Source organism: Schistocerca cancellata, chromosome 11 (assembly GCF_023864275.1).
Source record: "Schistocerca cancellata isolate TAMUIC-IGC-003103 chromosome 11, iqSchCanc2.1, whole genome shotgun sequence".
Lineage (NCBI taxonomy): Eukaryota > Metazoa > Arthropoda > Insecta > Orthoptera > Acrididae > Schistocerca > Schistocerca cancellata.
The window spans coordinates 74940652-74953934 of record NC_064636.1 but is presented as its reverse complement, the minus strand read 5'-3'; the positions used below and the strand labels follow the sequence as shown (position 1 = coordinate 74953934).

At 41.1% G+C, this 13283-nt stretch overlaps 1 protein-coding gene across 6 annotated transcripts in view; it reads left to right on the top strand.

Moving 5' to 3' along the window:
- LOC126108568 (histone acetyltransferase KAT2A) overlaps positions 1–6895 on the top strand; it is a 432376-nt gene extending 425481 nt beyond the window's left edge. For all 6 annotated transcript variants that reach the window (XM_049913857.1, XM_049913859.1, XM_049913855.1 and 3 more), the window contains one exon: positions 6351–6895. In XM_049913857.1, coding sequence (XP_049769814.1) covers positions 6351–6544 — 194 coding nt within the window. In that variant the 3' untranslated portion in view covers positions 6545–6895. The remainder of the gene's footprint in view (positions 1–6350) is intronic.
- The last annotated feature ends 6388 nt before the right edge of the window (positions 6896–13283 follow it).

The window sequence follows — 13283 nt, the reverse complement described above, 5'->3', positions numbered from 1 at the left end:
GGGTCCAGTGTTTTTCTAGTTGTTCTGCACTGTATCTTCAAAGCATTAAATCAGCTGCATACAGTACTGCATTTTTCGGTGTTGTCTTTTAGTGTCTGATATTTACGTCCTTAGATATATTATTTTTGTTGTCAACAGGGTGTCCTTCCTACAAGTGACCAGGCACAATTTCTCTGGTGTTTCAGTAGATATTTGAAATTTCATTTTTGCATTGTGTAGCTGGACATTGTAATTCTGTCAGAGACAGCAAAGGACTAGGAAGAGCAGTTGAACAGAATGGATGGTATCTTGAAGGGAGGATATAAGATGAACATCAACAAAAGCAAAATGAGGATAATGGAATGTAGTCGAATTAAGTTGGGTGATGCTGAGGGAATTAGATTAGGAAATGAGACACTTAAAGTAGTAAAGGACTTTTGCTATTTGGGGAGCAAAATAACTGATGATGGTCGAAGTAGAGAGGATATAAAATGTAGACTGGCAATGGCAAGGAAAGCGTTTCTGAAGAAGAGAAATTTGTTAACATCGAGTATAGATTTAAGTGTCAGGAAGTCGTTTCTGAAAGTATTTGTATGGAGTGTAGCCATGTATGGAAGTGAAACATGGACGGTAAATAGTTTGGACAAGAAGAGAATAGAAGCTTTCGAAATGTGGTGCTACAGAAGAATGCTGAAGATTAGATGGGTAGATCACATAACTAATGAGGAGGTATTTAATAGGATTGGGGAGAAGAGAAGTTTGTGGCACAACTTGACCAGAAGAAGGGATCAATTGGTAGGACATGTTCTGAGGCATCAAGGGATCACCAATTTGGTATTGGAGGGCAGCGTGGATGGTAAAAATCGTAGGGGGAGACCAAGAGATGAATACACTAAGCAGATTCAGAAAGATGTACGTTGCAGTAGTTACTGGGAGATGATGAAGCTTGCACAGGATAGAGTAGCATGGAGAGCTGCATCAAACCAGTCTCAGGACTGAAGACCACAACAACAACAGCTGGAGTCAGACCAAACAGATACCGCTCATCACATTTTTCACACTACACTCAGTGTCAACAGAAAGTGTCGGTTTGTTTCCCATTATCGAAAACAAAAACAAAAATATATATATATATTTTTAAGTGGAATTTTTACATGACCATTTGGCTGAAAATTAGTCTAGTGCAAAATTCAATTTATCAATATGTATTAACAGGGACTGTAAAACACACAGAAAAACCAATCTTCCAGCAGGGACAGCACAGTCCTACTGACCGTTACAGCCATGCAGCAGCACTGCTCAGTCTCTGGTTTTTCATCATCACTGTCAATATTAGGTTGGTGCTTAAGTTTGCAGTGTTTTTCAATATGTTTAATAAACAAAAGATATATGAGGGTCATTCAATAATTAAAGAGACAAATTGGTCTGTGGAAAAAAGCATTTATTTTTAAATACAATACTTTTTCTGCTTTTCAATATAATCCCCCTGAACATTTATGCACTTGTTCCAATGGGATGCAAGCTTTTTTATTCTGGCTGCAAAGAACTCATTTATCTTGATGTTTGAACCAATTTCCTACAAACTTTCTCATGTCCTCGTTGTCCTGGAAGCTCTTCCCATGTAGTGCCTCCTTCAGTGCACCAAACAAATGGAAATCACTAGGTGCCGAAGTAGGACTGTAAGGGGGATGAGGCAGTACTTCCCAGCCCGTTTTGTTGATGGTTTCATGGGTTAGCTGAGCAATATGAGGGCGTGCATTGTCTTGCTGGAGAATCACACCCCTTCTCTGAGATCCACGATGTCTCTCTCTCATGGCTGCTTCACCTTGTTTAAAAGCAAATCTGAGTAGTATTGGCTGTTCATAGTACGCTACTCTTAGAGATAATCACAAAAAAATGGACCTTCAGGGTCCTAAAACACCATCAACATGAAACTTCCTGGCAGATTAAAACTGTGTGCCGGGCCGAGACTCGAACTCGGGACCTTTGCCTTTCGCGAGCAAGTGCTCTACCATCTGAGCTACCCAAGCACGACTCATGCCCCGTCCTCACAGGAGATCAGGTACTGGCAGAAGTAAAGCTGTGAGGACGGGGCGTGAGTCGTGCTTGGGTAGCTCAGTTGGTAGAGCACTTACCCGCGAAAGGCAAAGGTCCCGAGTTCGTGTCTCAGCCTGGCACACAGTTTTAATCTGCCAGGAAGTTTCATATCAGCGCACACTCCGCTGCAGAGTGAAAATCTCGTTCTGGATCCATCAACACGACTTTTCGTGCTGATGCTTTGGTTTTGAATTTTTCTCTGACAGGTGAGTTGGTGTGCTTTCACACTTCATGCTTTGTCTTTTTGATTCTGGCCCATAATAGGGAACCCAAAGTTTCATCCAAGTTAAAATTTTGTTGAGGAAGTGCTCACCTTCTCTTTCATAATGTTCCTTTAGCTCTGTGCAGACTCCTAACCTGGTTTCCTCGTGTAGCTGCATCAACTCCTTTGGGACCCATCTTGCACATGTTTTGTGGTGCTTCAGCTTTTTACAGATAATGTTATGAACTGTACCAGTACTAACTCAAACCTTATCAACTATCATTTCCATAGTCACACAGTGGCTGGCACAAATAATGTCATCAATTCGACTTCCAAGTAAGAGAGTACAAACTGCAACTGGTCGGCCAGAACTGTGTTCATCAGTCACTGAGTCGCAACCATTTTTGAACTGCTGTGCCCACTTGTAAAAATTTGCATGATTCATACAACCTTCACCATAAACTTTGGACATTATACAGTATATGTTCACTGGTTTCTCACCGTCAGCAAGTAAAAAATGAATAACAGAATGTTGTTCAACTAATGTGGATGTTTCAAGCATATGTGCCATCTTGAAATGTATTTTTGAGGTTATAAACAAAACAATGTTGATACATCAGTTGATCAGGGCTCATCCCAGTGATGCCAACTTAAAGCCATAAAAGTACCAAACTTGCCTTTACTAACAGTTTTTTACCCAGACAAATTTGTCTCTTTAAATAGTGAATGACCCTCGTACATAACAGAGACTTTCTTTCCTATTCTGGCACTGTAGAAATCACACAGTTTTGAGGTGAAGAGCTTGTCGAGCTATTTTTGAAATGCATTTTCATCTGAAATGGAACTTAGATGTGTGGGTGTGGGATGACTTCCCAATCCAACTAGTGCATAGTGTTTTTCGTTGTCTGTTGGTCTAGCAGAATGTGAGCTGGCATTATTGTCGAGTAGCATCACTTCGTACAGTCTTCCTGGTCATTGTTCTCAGATTGCATCAGCAGGACGTCTCAGTTGTTGACAATACATGTCAGCAGTGGTGGTTACAGCTCAGGGAAGCAATTCGTGGTACACCACACTGTTGCTTTACACCAGATACATAACATTATCTTTTGTGTTTGCACGCAGTTATTTGTACGGGGAATTGCTGCCTCATTGGGGCTTAACCATTCCTTTCTTCTCTGTACATTGGCATAAGGACACCATTTCTGGTCACCAGTAACAATACAGCATAGGAATGGTCAGCATTGTTCAAGGGCCAATTGATTACCAGCAAGCGGAGATCCGTATATGGCCACATACTGATTTTTGTGGTTTTGGCTTAGAGCATGCAGTACCCGCAGACTCGATTTTTGAACCTTTCCCCATTCCTTACTAACATCGCACGATAGTGGAATGGTCACAATTCAACACATTTGCCAGTTCTCTAGCACACTGATGTGGATTAATGTGTTTAAATAATCTTCTCTGAACCCTGAATATATTCATGTGCATGGAGTCACTAATGTCAAAACAAATAAATAAACCCATAGCAACTGAAACACCAACTTGCCAAACAAAAATGGTACAAATTTATGGACCAACCTAATACGTACATATTGATAAAATGAACATTACAGTAGACTAATTTGGGAATGATCTATCAAATGAGCATGTAAAATTCCACTTTAAGGCTAATTTTGTTTATAACTGAAAACAAACCAACACATCCTGTCAACGTTGGGTGTCATATGGAAGATGTGACGAACAGTTGTACATTAAACTGACGTCTTCTTCATGCTCTCTATTATTTCCACATATTCCTGTTTCTTCCTGTTAGATACAGACCCTGAATGTGGCTCTCCAGCAGGGATACGACTTCCTCAAATCCTGCCCTGAAATGAGATCCATCCTTCATGAAATCTTCCCCACTCCACCAAGAGTGTATTTCCGTCGTCCACCTAACCTTCGTAACCTCTCAGTTCATCCCTATGAAATCCCCAAACCACCTTCCCTACCCTCTGGCTCCTACCCTTGTAACCGCCCCCAGTGTAAAACCTGTCCCTTGCACCCTCCCACCACCACCTACTCCAGTCCTGTAACCCGGAAGGTGTACACGATCAAAGGCAGAGCCACGTGTGAAAGCACCCACGTGATTTACCAACTGACCTGCCTACACTGTGACGCATTCTATGTGGGAATGACCAGCAACAAACTGTCCATTCGCATGAATGGACACAGGCAGACAGTGTTTGTTGGTAATGAGGATCACCCTGTGGCTAAACATGCCTTGGTGCACGGCCAGCACATCTTGGCACAGTGTTACACCGTCCGGGTTATCTGGATACTTCCCACTAACACCAACCTGTCCTTTTTTCCCCCTAAGGTAAGTCTTTCCGCTCCCGGGATTGGAATGACTCCTTACCCTCTCCCTTAAAACCCAAATCCTTTCGTCTTTCCCTCTCCTTCCCTCTTTCCTGATGAGGCAACCGTTGGTTGCGAAAGCTTGAATTTTGTGTGTATGTTTGTGTGTCTATCGACCTGCCAGCGCTTTTGTTTGGTAAGTCTCATCATCTTTGTTTTTAGATATATGCCCGTAATGTACGTTTTTTATGTCAATAAATCCCCTTCCTCCTTCCTGACTGTTTAATGTGAATCTTTCTGTTGCTGAATGTATGTGATGTTTTCTATATTTGTGGCATTGTGATCGTGTAAGTGTATTGAGTGCTTCTAGGTCTGTGTTACTCCATTTCACTACTCCAAATGAGTAGGTCAATATTGGTATAGGATAAGTATTTATAGCTTTTGTCTTGTTTCTTGCTGTCAATTCTGTTTTCAGTATTTTTGTTAGTCTTTGTCTATATTTTTCTTTTAGTTCTTCTTTAATATTTGTATTATCTATTCCTATTTTTTGTCTGTATCCTAGATATTTATAGGCATCTGTTTTTTCCATCGCTTCTATTCAGTCACTGTGGTTATCCAATATGTAATCTTCTTGTTTAGTGTGTTTTCCCTTGACTATGCTATTTTTCTTACATTTGTCTGTTCCAAAAGCCATATTTATATCATTGCTGAATACTTCTGTTAACTTTAGTAATTTGTTGAGCTGTTGATTTGTTGCTGCCAGTAGTTTTAGATCATCCATTTATAGCAAATGTGTGATTTTGTGTTGGTATGTTCCAGTAATATTATATCCATAATTTGTATTATTTAGCATGTTGGATAGTGGGTTCAGAGCAAGGCAGAACCAGAAAGGACTTAATGAGTCTCCTTGGTATATTCCACGCTTAATCTGTATTGGCTGTGATGTGATATTATTTGAATTTGTTTGGATATTAAGTGTGGTTTTCCAATTTTTCATTACTATGTTTAGGAACTGTATCAATTTAGGATCTACTTTGTATATTTCCAATATTTGTAGTAACCATGAGTGGGGTACACTATCAAAAGCTTTTCGGTAATCAATGTATGGGTAGTGTAGCGACCTTTGTTTAGTTTTAGCTTGATATGTCACCTCAACATCTATTATCAGTTGCTCTTTACATCCTCGTGCTCCTTTGCAGCAGCCTTTTTGTTCTTCATTTATAATTTTGTTCTGTGTTGTATGTGTCATTAATTTCTGTGTAATGACTGAAGTTAAAATTTTGTATATTGTTGGTAGGCATTTTATGGGGCGATATTTAGCTGAATTTGGTGTGTGTGTCTGATCTTTAGGTTTCAGATAAGTTATTCCATGTGTAAGTGTATCAGGGAATGTGTATGGGTCTGCAATGTAACTGTTAAATAATTTATATCTAAAAAGAAAGATGATGAGACTTACCAAACAAAAGCGCTGGCAGGTCGATAGACACACAAACAAACAAACATATTTTGGCAATCAACCACGTTGCCATATTGCCGAAATATTGTGTCCTATGCACACTCATACCAGGCTGTTCACCCGAGATTTTTTTTGTTACTGAAAATAAAATTTTTGTGGGCACTAGAAGTCATTAGATGGCCACCTGCAGCTTAGTAACGTAGATTGCTGCTATAATCTGATGACATTATCGTCGTTGGCAGTGTGTCAATCTCCACTCTTTCCCTCTTTTCGTCACAGACCTGAAGACGATGGGGGACCGGCTGAAGGCGAGGTACTATACGACGCGGCACCTGTTCGTGGCGGACATGACGCGCATCTTCACCAACTGCCGGCTCTACAACAGCCCGGACACGGAGTACTACCGGTGCGCCAACGCCCTCGAGAAGTACTTCCAGACGCGCATGCGTGAGCTCGGCCTGTGGGACAAATAGGAGCGGCCCTGCGGCTCGCCAGCCGCCGAGTGAAGGTCGTGACGGACGCCGAGTGCCGGAGTGCTGGACACGTATCCGATTCTACGACAGGTCACTCACGAGTCCGGGTCGGCTGCCGTGGCAGCGAGAACTTGAAGTGCGCAAATGTGGTGGAACAGCCGCTCGCGAAAGGAGAGTGTGTGCGTGCGTCGGGGGAACTTTTGATTGTGGGGCGCCACGAGTGTATGTAGGGGTAGCCGAAATGCTGGAAGTGGTTCCCGGATGGGGGCGACACATCTCTAATGACAATGCATTTAGGCTGTCTTCTGCCTCCCCCCCCCTCCTTCTCCCCAAGATGCCGTTTAAATACATTGGTGGCAAACATTAGCAATGTTGCCATTACACCGACATATATCCGACAATTGTCTCTGGATCTGAATGCGGAACTTAAATTTTTACGAGTGTAGATTTGCGTACTGTGTATTTCGGCTGCAGTTCAAACTTTGGCAGTAGCTGAATATTTGTGATGTGTTTGTAACTACGAACTGAGTGCTGAATAGGTTTACATACATCTTGTGTGCTTTCATAATAATGATTCAGTTCTGGCAAACTGTGAAAGATACATGCATTATTAGTCAGCAGCCTTCAGTTTAGTGTAAACTCGGTAGTTCCAAAGTGTGGCAAATGTGTTATTTCAGCACTGGGCACGTCTTCTCGAATGAGGTAGCTTCAAGATTTCTCACAAACGTGGTACCACAGAAATTGGGCTACTTAATCGTATAAAGCTAACCTTAAAAGATCCTGTAGTTCCATCTTGTACGAAGTGAATGGGGCTGCAGCTGGTCAGAGACTTGAAGAAATTAAATATCGACAGCCACAATCTTATGGATTATTTTATTGGACTACCAGTTTTGGTGTTTCAATGGCATCATCTTCAAGTCCCTTTACATGTAGCTAAACAAGTCATCCAAACATTCACACTATTATAAGAATCACTAGTTTCAACTGGCTTCCATACATTTCTGACTCTTCATCGCAGATGTGGACTCGCCCTCTACTGATGACAGAGGTGTGGAGAGTCCACGTCTACAGAGACGTTTCAGAAATCTGTGGAAGCTAGTTGAAATTAATGATCCCTGTAACAGCACGTATGTTTAGATGACTTATGTAGCTATGTTTATTAGGACCTGAAGATGGTATCAATGAGGCACAGAAACTGGTAGTCCAATAAAATAAATAATAAAATTATGGCTGTTGGTATTTATTTTTTCAAACCTAAAAGAAGTTATATTATGTTATACACATTGTAATTTAGATGGTCAGTGTGTAAAGTCTGATTCCTGATGAAATATTTAGGGAAAGCCATCTATTAACAAAGTGTGATGAAAATTTTTATTGCATTTCTTAATTATAAGGCCCCTGTGTTTCTGTCTTATATAGAGAAATATTAACAGCTTGTCTTATAAGTCGGCAACTTTCACTATGAACTCTTCACTCTAAACTCGAACGTGGCACGTCCGTTCCAAATAAAATAATATGCACAATTCTTTGTCTTCTGATAGTGTGGAATATTTATATTGTTGCCATATCTATGACAGCTCTGTCACTTAAGTGTACCTGTGTGTTGTTTTTAAAGACAGCATAGTGCTGATACCATTTATGGATTCTTTGTTTAGCTTACTGGCTTATAATATAAACAATGGGTGTAATATTTTCTGTAGTCATGTGTGTCTTGTCCATTGTTTATGAAGCCAATAAAGAGAAATGTTAAACTGTTGATTGATTTATTCACTTTATCACATTATGTAGATTTATTTATTTTATTCTCCAAAGACAGATATGATTTGTTTTGGATTGAGGGCACATTCATACAATAACTTTCTGGGTTCAATTACAGAAAACAATGTATGTCAATAATTTATAAAAAGTACAGGGAGGGTGACTATACTCTACTCCTCTGAGAAGCATGCATTAATACTGTGAAAACACTTTTTAGTTTTATGCTTATACTTGTTACTTGTGGTCCATCTAATTCCAACAAAATAAAATGAACATTTTGTGCCATATGTGTTTCACCTTTATTATTTGAAATACATCATCAGTGGCTTGAAATATTTACATACTTGGTGTATATTATTTTGTGGTACATATTCGATGTTGTACATTGAGGTTATAATAGTTCTGACACTTTTTGATTTTCCATGGTGTAATGATAGTTTAAACTTCTATTAACAATTTTTTAATATACACACTGTGATCAAAAGTATCCAAACACCCCAAAAACATATGTTTTTCATATTAGGTGCATTGTGCTGCCAGGTACTCCATATCAGCAACCTCAGTAGTCATTAGAAATTGTGAGAGAGCAGAATGGAGCACTCTGCGAAACTCACGGACTTTGAACATCGTCAGGTGATTGGGTGTTACCTATGTCATACGTGTATACGTGAGATTTCCACACTCCTAAACATCCCTAGGTCCATGTTTTCCGATGTGATAGTGAAGTGGAAACGTGAAGGGACACATACAGCACAAAAGTGTACAGGCCGACCTCGTCTGTTGACTGACAGAGACCACCAACAGTTGAAGAGGGTCATAATGTGTGATACGCAGACATCTATCCAGACCATCACACAGGAATTCCAAACTGCATCAGGATCCACTGCAAGTACTATGACAGTTACACAGGAGGTGAGAAAACTTGGATCTCATGGTCGAGCGGCTGCTCATAAGCCACACATCACTCCAGTAAATACCAAACGACACATCGCTCGGTGTAAAGAGTGTAAACATTGGATGATTGAACAGTGGAAAAACATTGTGTGGAGTGACGAATCACGGTACACAGTGTGGTGATGTGATGGCAGGGTGTGGGTATGGCGAATGCCCGGTGAACTTCATCTACCAGCGAGTGCAGTGCCAACAGTAAAATTCAGAGATTGTGGTGTTATGGTGTGGTCGTGTTTTTTATAGAGGGTGCTTGCACTACTCCTTGCTTTGCATAGCACTATCGCAGCACAGACCTACATTGATGTTTTAAGCACCTTCTTGCTTCCCGCTATTGAAGAGCAATTCGAGGATGGCGATTGCATCTTTCAGCATGATCAAGAACCTGCTCATAATGCATGGCCTGTGGTGGAGTGGTTACATGACAATAACATCCCTTCAATGGACAGTCCTGCACAGTCCTGACCTGAATCCTACAAACACCTTTGGGATGTTTTGGAACGCTGACTTCGTGCCAGACCTCACCGACCGACATCGATACCTCTCCTCAGTGCAGCACTCTGTGAAGAATGGGCTGCCATTCCCCAAGAAACCTTCCAGCACCTGATTGAACGTATGCCTGTGAAAGTGGAAGCTGTCATCAAGGCTAAGGGTGCACCAACACCATACTGAATTCCAGCATTACCGACGGAGGGCGCCTTGAATTTTTAAGTCATTTTCAGCCTGGTGTCTGGATACTTTCGATCACATAGTGTACTTCTTACTGTTCTGGGTTTAGAGCTGTTTCCTGTTTACTGCCACTTTAAATTTTGTTTGCACAGCATTAGGAAATGAACAGTCCTTTACTTCATGTTATGTTTCGTATATTGTCGCCAATTGGTTAATGCTGTTGCCAACTATCGTGTGTGTGTGTGTGTGTGTGTGTGTGTGTGTGTGTGTGTGAGAGAGAGAGAGAGAGAGAGAGAGAGAGAGAGAGAGAGAGAGAGAGAGATAGTAGGTTAGATACGTCTTTGAATTTGTAGCATATCGTGCATTGGAGACTGTGGCTGAGAGTATCATGTCCGAAGGCCAGATATACAAGAAAATGAAACAGAAAGAAACCTATCTGATCTAGATGTGTAGCCTGTGACAGCACTCCTCTTGTAAATTTTGCACTGATTGATTTTTCAGACCCATTGTCACATTTTTTATTCACACTGCCGTGCAAACAATCATTTCAGCATTTAGGTTCGATTGAAGGGATGCTTAAAGCTGAAAGTTGAGTCACCTGCAGCACTGCTGAAAAACTTTCTGTATGTAAACAAGTCAAAGGTGCATCCCTTACTGGAGTAGTTTTTCAGAATATTTTTTTTTCTAATAAGTTAAAAACTATAGATTTGAAACAAAGAGATAGAGGGGCTGGCCAGTACTTACCTCAGCTCAGTACAGCCGATAGCTTCACATAAAACAGAACCGAAAATTTACGTTCCTAGCTTTCGGAACAAATGTTCCTTCATCGGGGAGGAGAGGGGGGAAAGAAAGGGAAGAAGGGAAAGGAGATTCAGTTACTCACAACCCAGGCTATGAAGCAACAGGGAAAGGAAAATAGGGAGGGTAGCAAGGATGGAGGCATGGTAGTCAGAGGGAAGCCAAAGATATTCCACTGTAAGTACTGTGCCAGCTTCAAACCAAAGAGGATGCATACAGAAGTAAAGAGGTATATAGTATAAAGATAAACACAACTATGTAGGATCAAAAGATGCGTGAATGGCTAAAGAGGAAAGGGAAAGAGGAAAAGACTGAAGAGTAAATGGGAGTGAGGTTGTTTAACGTAGGTTCAGTCCAGGGGGATGGCGGGATGAAAGGATGTGTTGGAGTGCGAGTTCCCATCTCCGCAGTTCAGAGGGACTGGTGTTGGGTGGGAGAAGCCAAATGGCACATACGGTGTAGCAGGTTCCTAGGGCCCTAGAATTATGCTGGAGGGCATGCTCCGCTACTGGGTATTGGGCACCTCCTAGGCGGACAGTTCGTCTGTGTCCGTTCATGCGCTCAGGCAGTTTAGTTGTTGTCATGCCGATGTAAAAGGCTGTGCAGTGCAGGCATGTCTGTTGATAAATGACGTGTAGTTTCACACGTGGCCCTGCCTTGAATTGTGTATGTTTTACCAGTAGCGGGGCTGGAGTAGGTGGTTGTGGGGGGATGCATGGGGCAGGTTTTGCAGCGGGGTCGGTTACAGGGGTAGGAACCGCTGGGTAGAGAAGGTAGTCTGGGAATATTGTAGGGTTTAACAAGGATGTTACGGAGGTTAGGGGGGCGACGAAAGGCAACTCTGGGTGGTGTGGGGAGAATTTTGTCAAGGGATGATCTCATTTCAGAGGTTGACTTGAGAAAGTCATATCCCTGGCGGAGTAATTTGGTGATGTTTTCGAGGCCAGGATAATATTGGGTGACAAGGGGGATGCTTCTGTGTGGTCTGGGGGTAGGAACATTGTTGTTGGACGGGGAGGAATGTACTGCTCGGGAAATCTGTTTGTGGACAAGGTCTGCAGGATAGTTGCGGGAGAGGAAAGCACTGGTCAGATTATTGGTGTAATTGGTATAATTGTTGAGGGATGTTTCACATCTTTATATGAGATTTTCCATTAATCATTTAAACTATAGATTATTTTTGCGGTTTTAAGATCATACCCATGTCTGTCTCCTCCTTTAAGAAACTCACAAATCCACCAACATTTATGAGCAATACTGCTACTTTTCGGTTGGTGCATGTTAGGTTATTGAGTGCTGCACACAAAATGTAGCTTAATTTCATAGTTTCCAAACAAATAATAACTGGATATGTTAAGTCACATCTAAATGGATGGTGCTATGCCAAACCTATTCCTTCCATTGTCAGTACATCAAAGGGAGCAGAGTGTTCGGAACAGTAAGCTTGGGTGCGGATATGATGTTGCATTGTGCAGAACTGTGGCTCTGAGGAGTTCCGCCATTTGCCACTGGGTGGCAATGGCATTGGAATCATTCTCACAGTGGCAGCTGGCAAATTCATCATAGCTCAGCCAATATTCTTGAAAATTTACAAATTATTACACTACCTTTTCCTTAAATCAGTCTATTTATCACTGAAAAACATCTAACAATCCGTACCGTTGTTCCTGAGGTTACCTCAAATGTACAGAAGAAAGTGAGCAGGGGACTTGAATTCGCATGTGTAGAGATTGCCTCTATCCAGAGAGTGAAATTTCAATAAAAATTTTAGTCAATCTCTGGTGAATCATAGATCACTGATTTCAAATCACAATGTATTCACCAAAAAAACTATTACTGGCACTGCACCTCATAGAAACAACCATGTAGCTATCTTTTAAAAACATCGTTAACTGTGATACCCCTTGTGCAGTTAAGAATTGGTCCGCCCAGAATAAATATAATGCAACGACTGACCATTACAATGTTCCATTTTGTGTTGCTTTTTGCAAGTAACTGCCAGTAATGGATGCCAAGTCTCCTAGACCACTGTGTCACAAATTCATACCATGTCACAAATTCATACCAGTCTTCCAGGTACTGCATTCTCTGGACCATGAAGCTTGGTGGTGGTTCAGACATATTTAGTGGTGAACAGAAACAATTTTTTCCCAAATTTATCGATAAAAATATTTTTCCCCCACTTGGTGCCATTCTAACATCACTCAATGAACATTCGATTTCCATTCTTGTAATCTGAAATTAATATTTCAGCAGAGCATTAAAATGTATGTAACTGGACCATTGCAAATGTAATAGAAAATTCATTTTGAAATACTTCATAGGTGTTCTGTGTGATGTATACACAAATAGTTTAATTTCAAAGTGACCAAACAAATAATACCAGTATACCGTAAATCACATCTCAACCGATGGTTCCACATCATTCCTTAAGTTCTCGGAACATCAAAGGAAGGTACGAGGTGTGATCAAAAAGTAACAGGAATTCTTTAATTTAGCAGACTTTATACATCAGATTTTTAATTTTTTTTAAACTTGTTGATACACATGTTCCTGATGTGTGTGT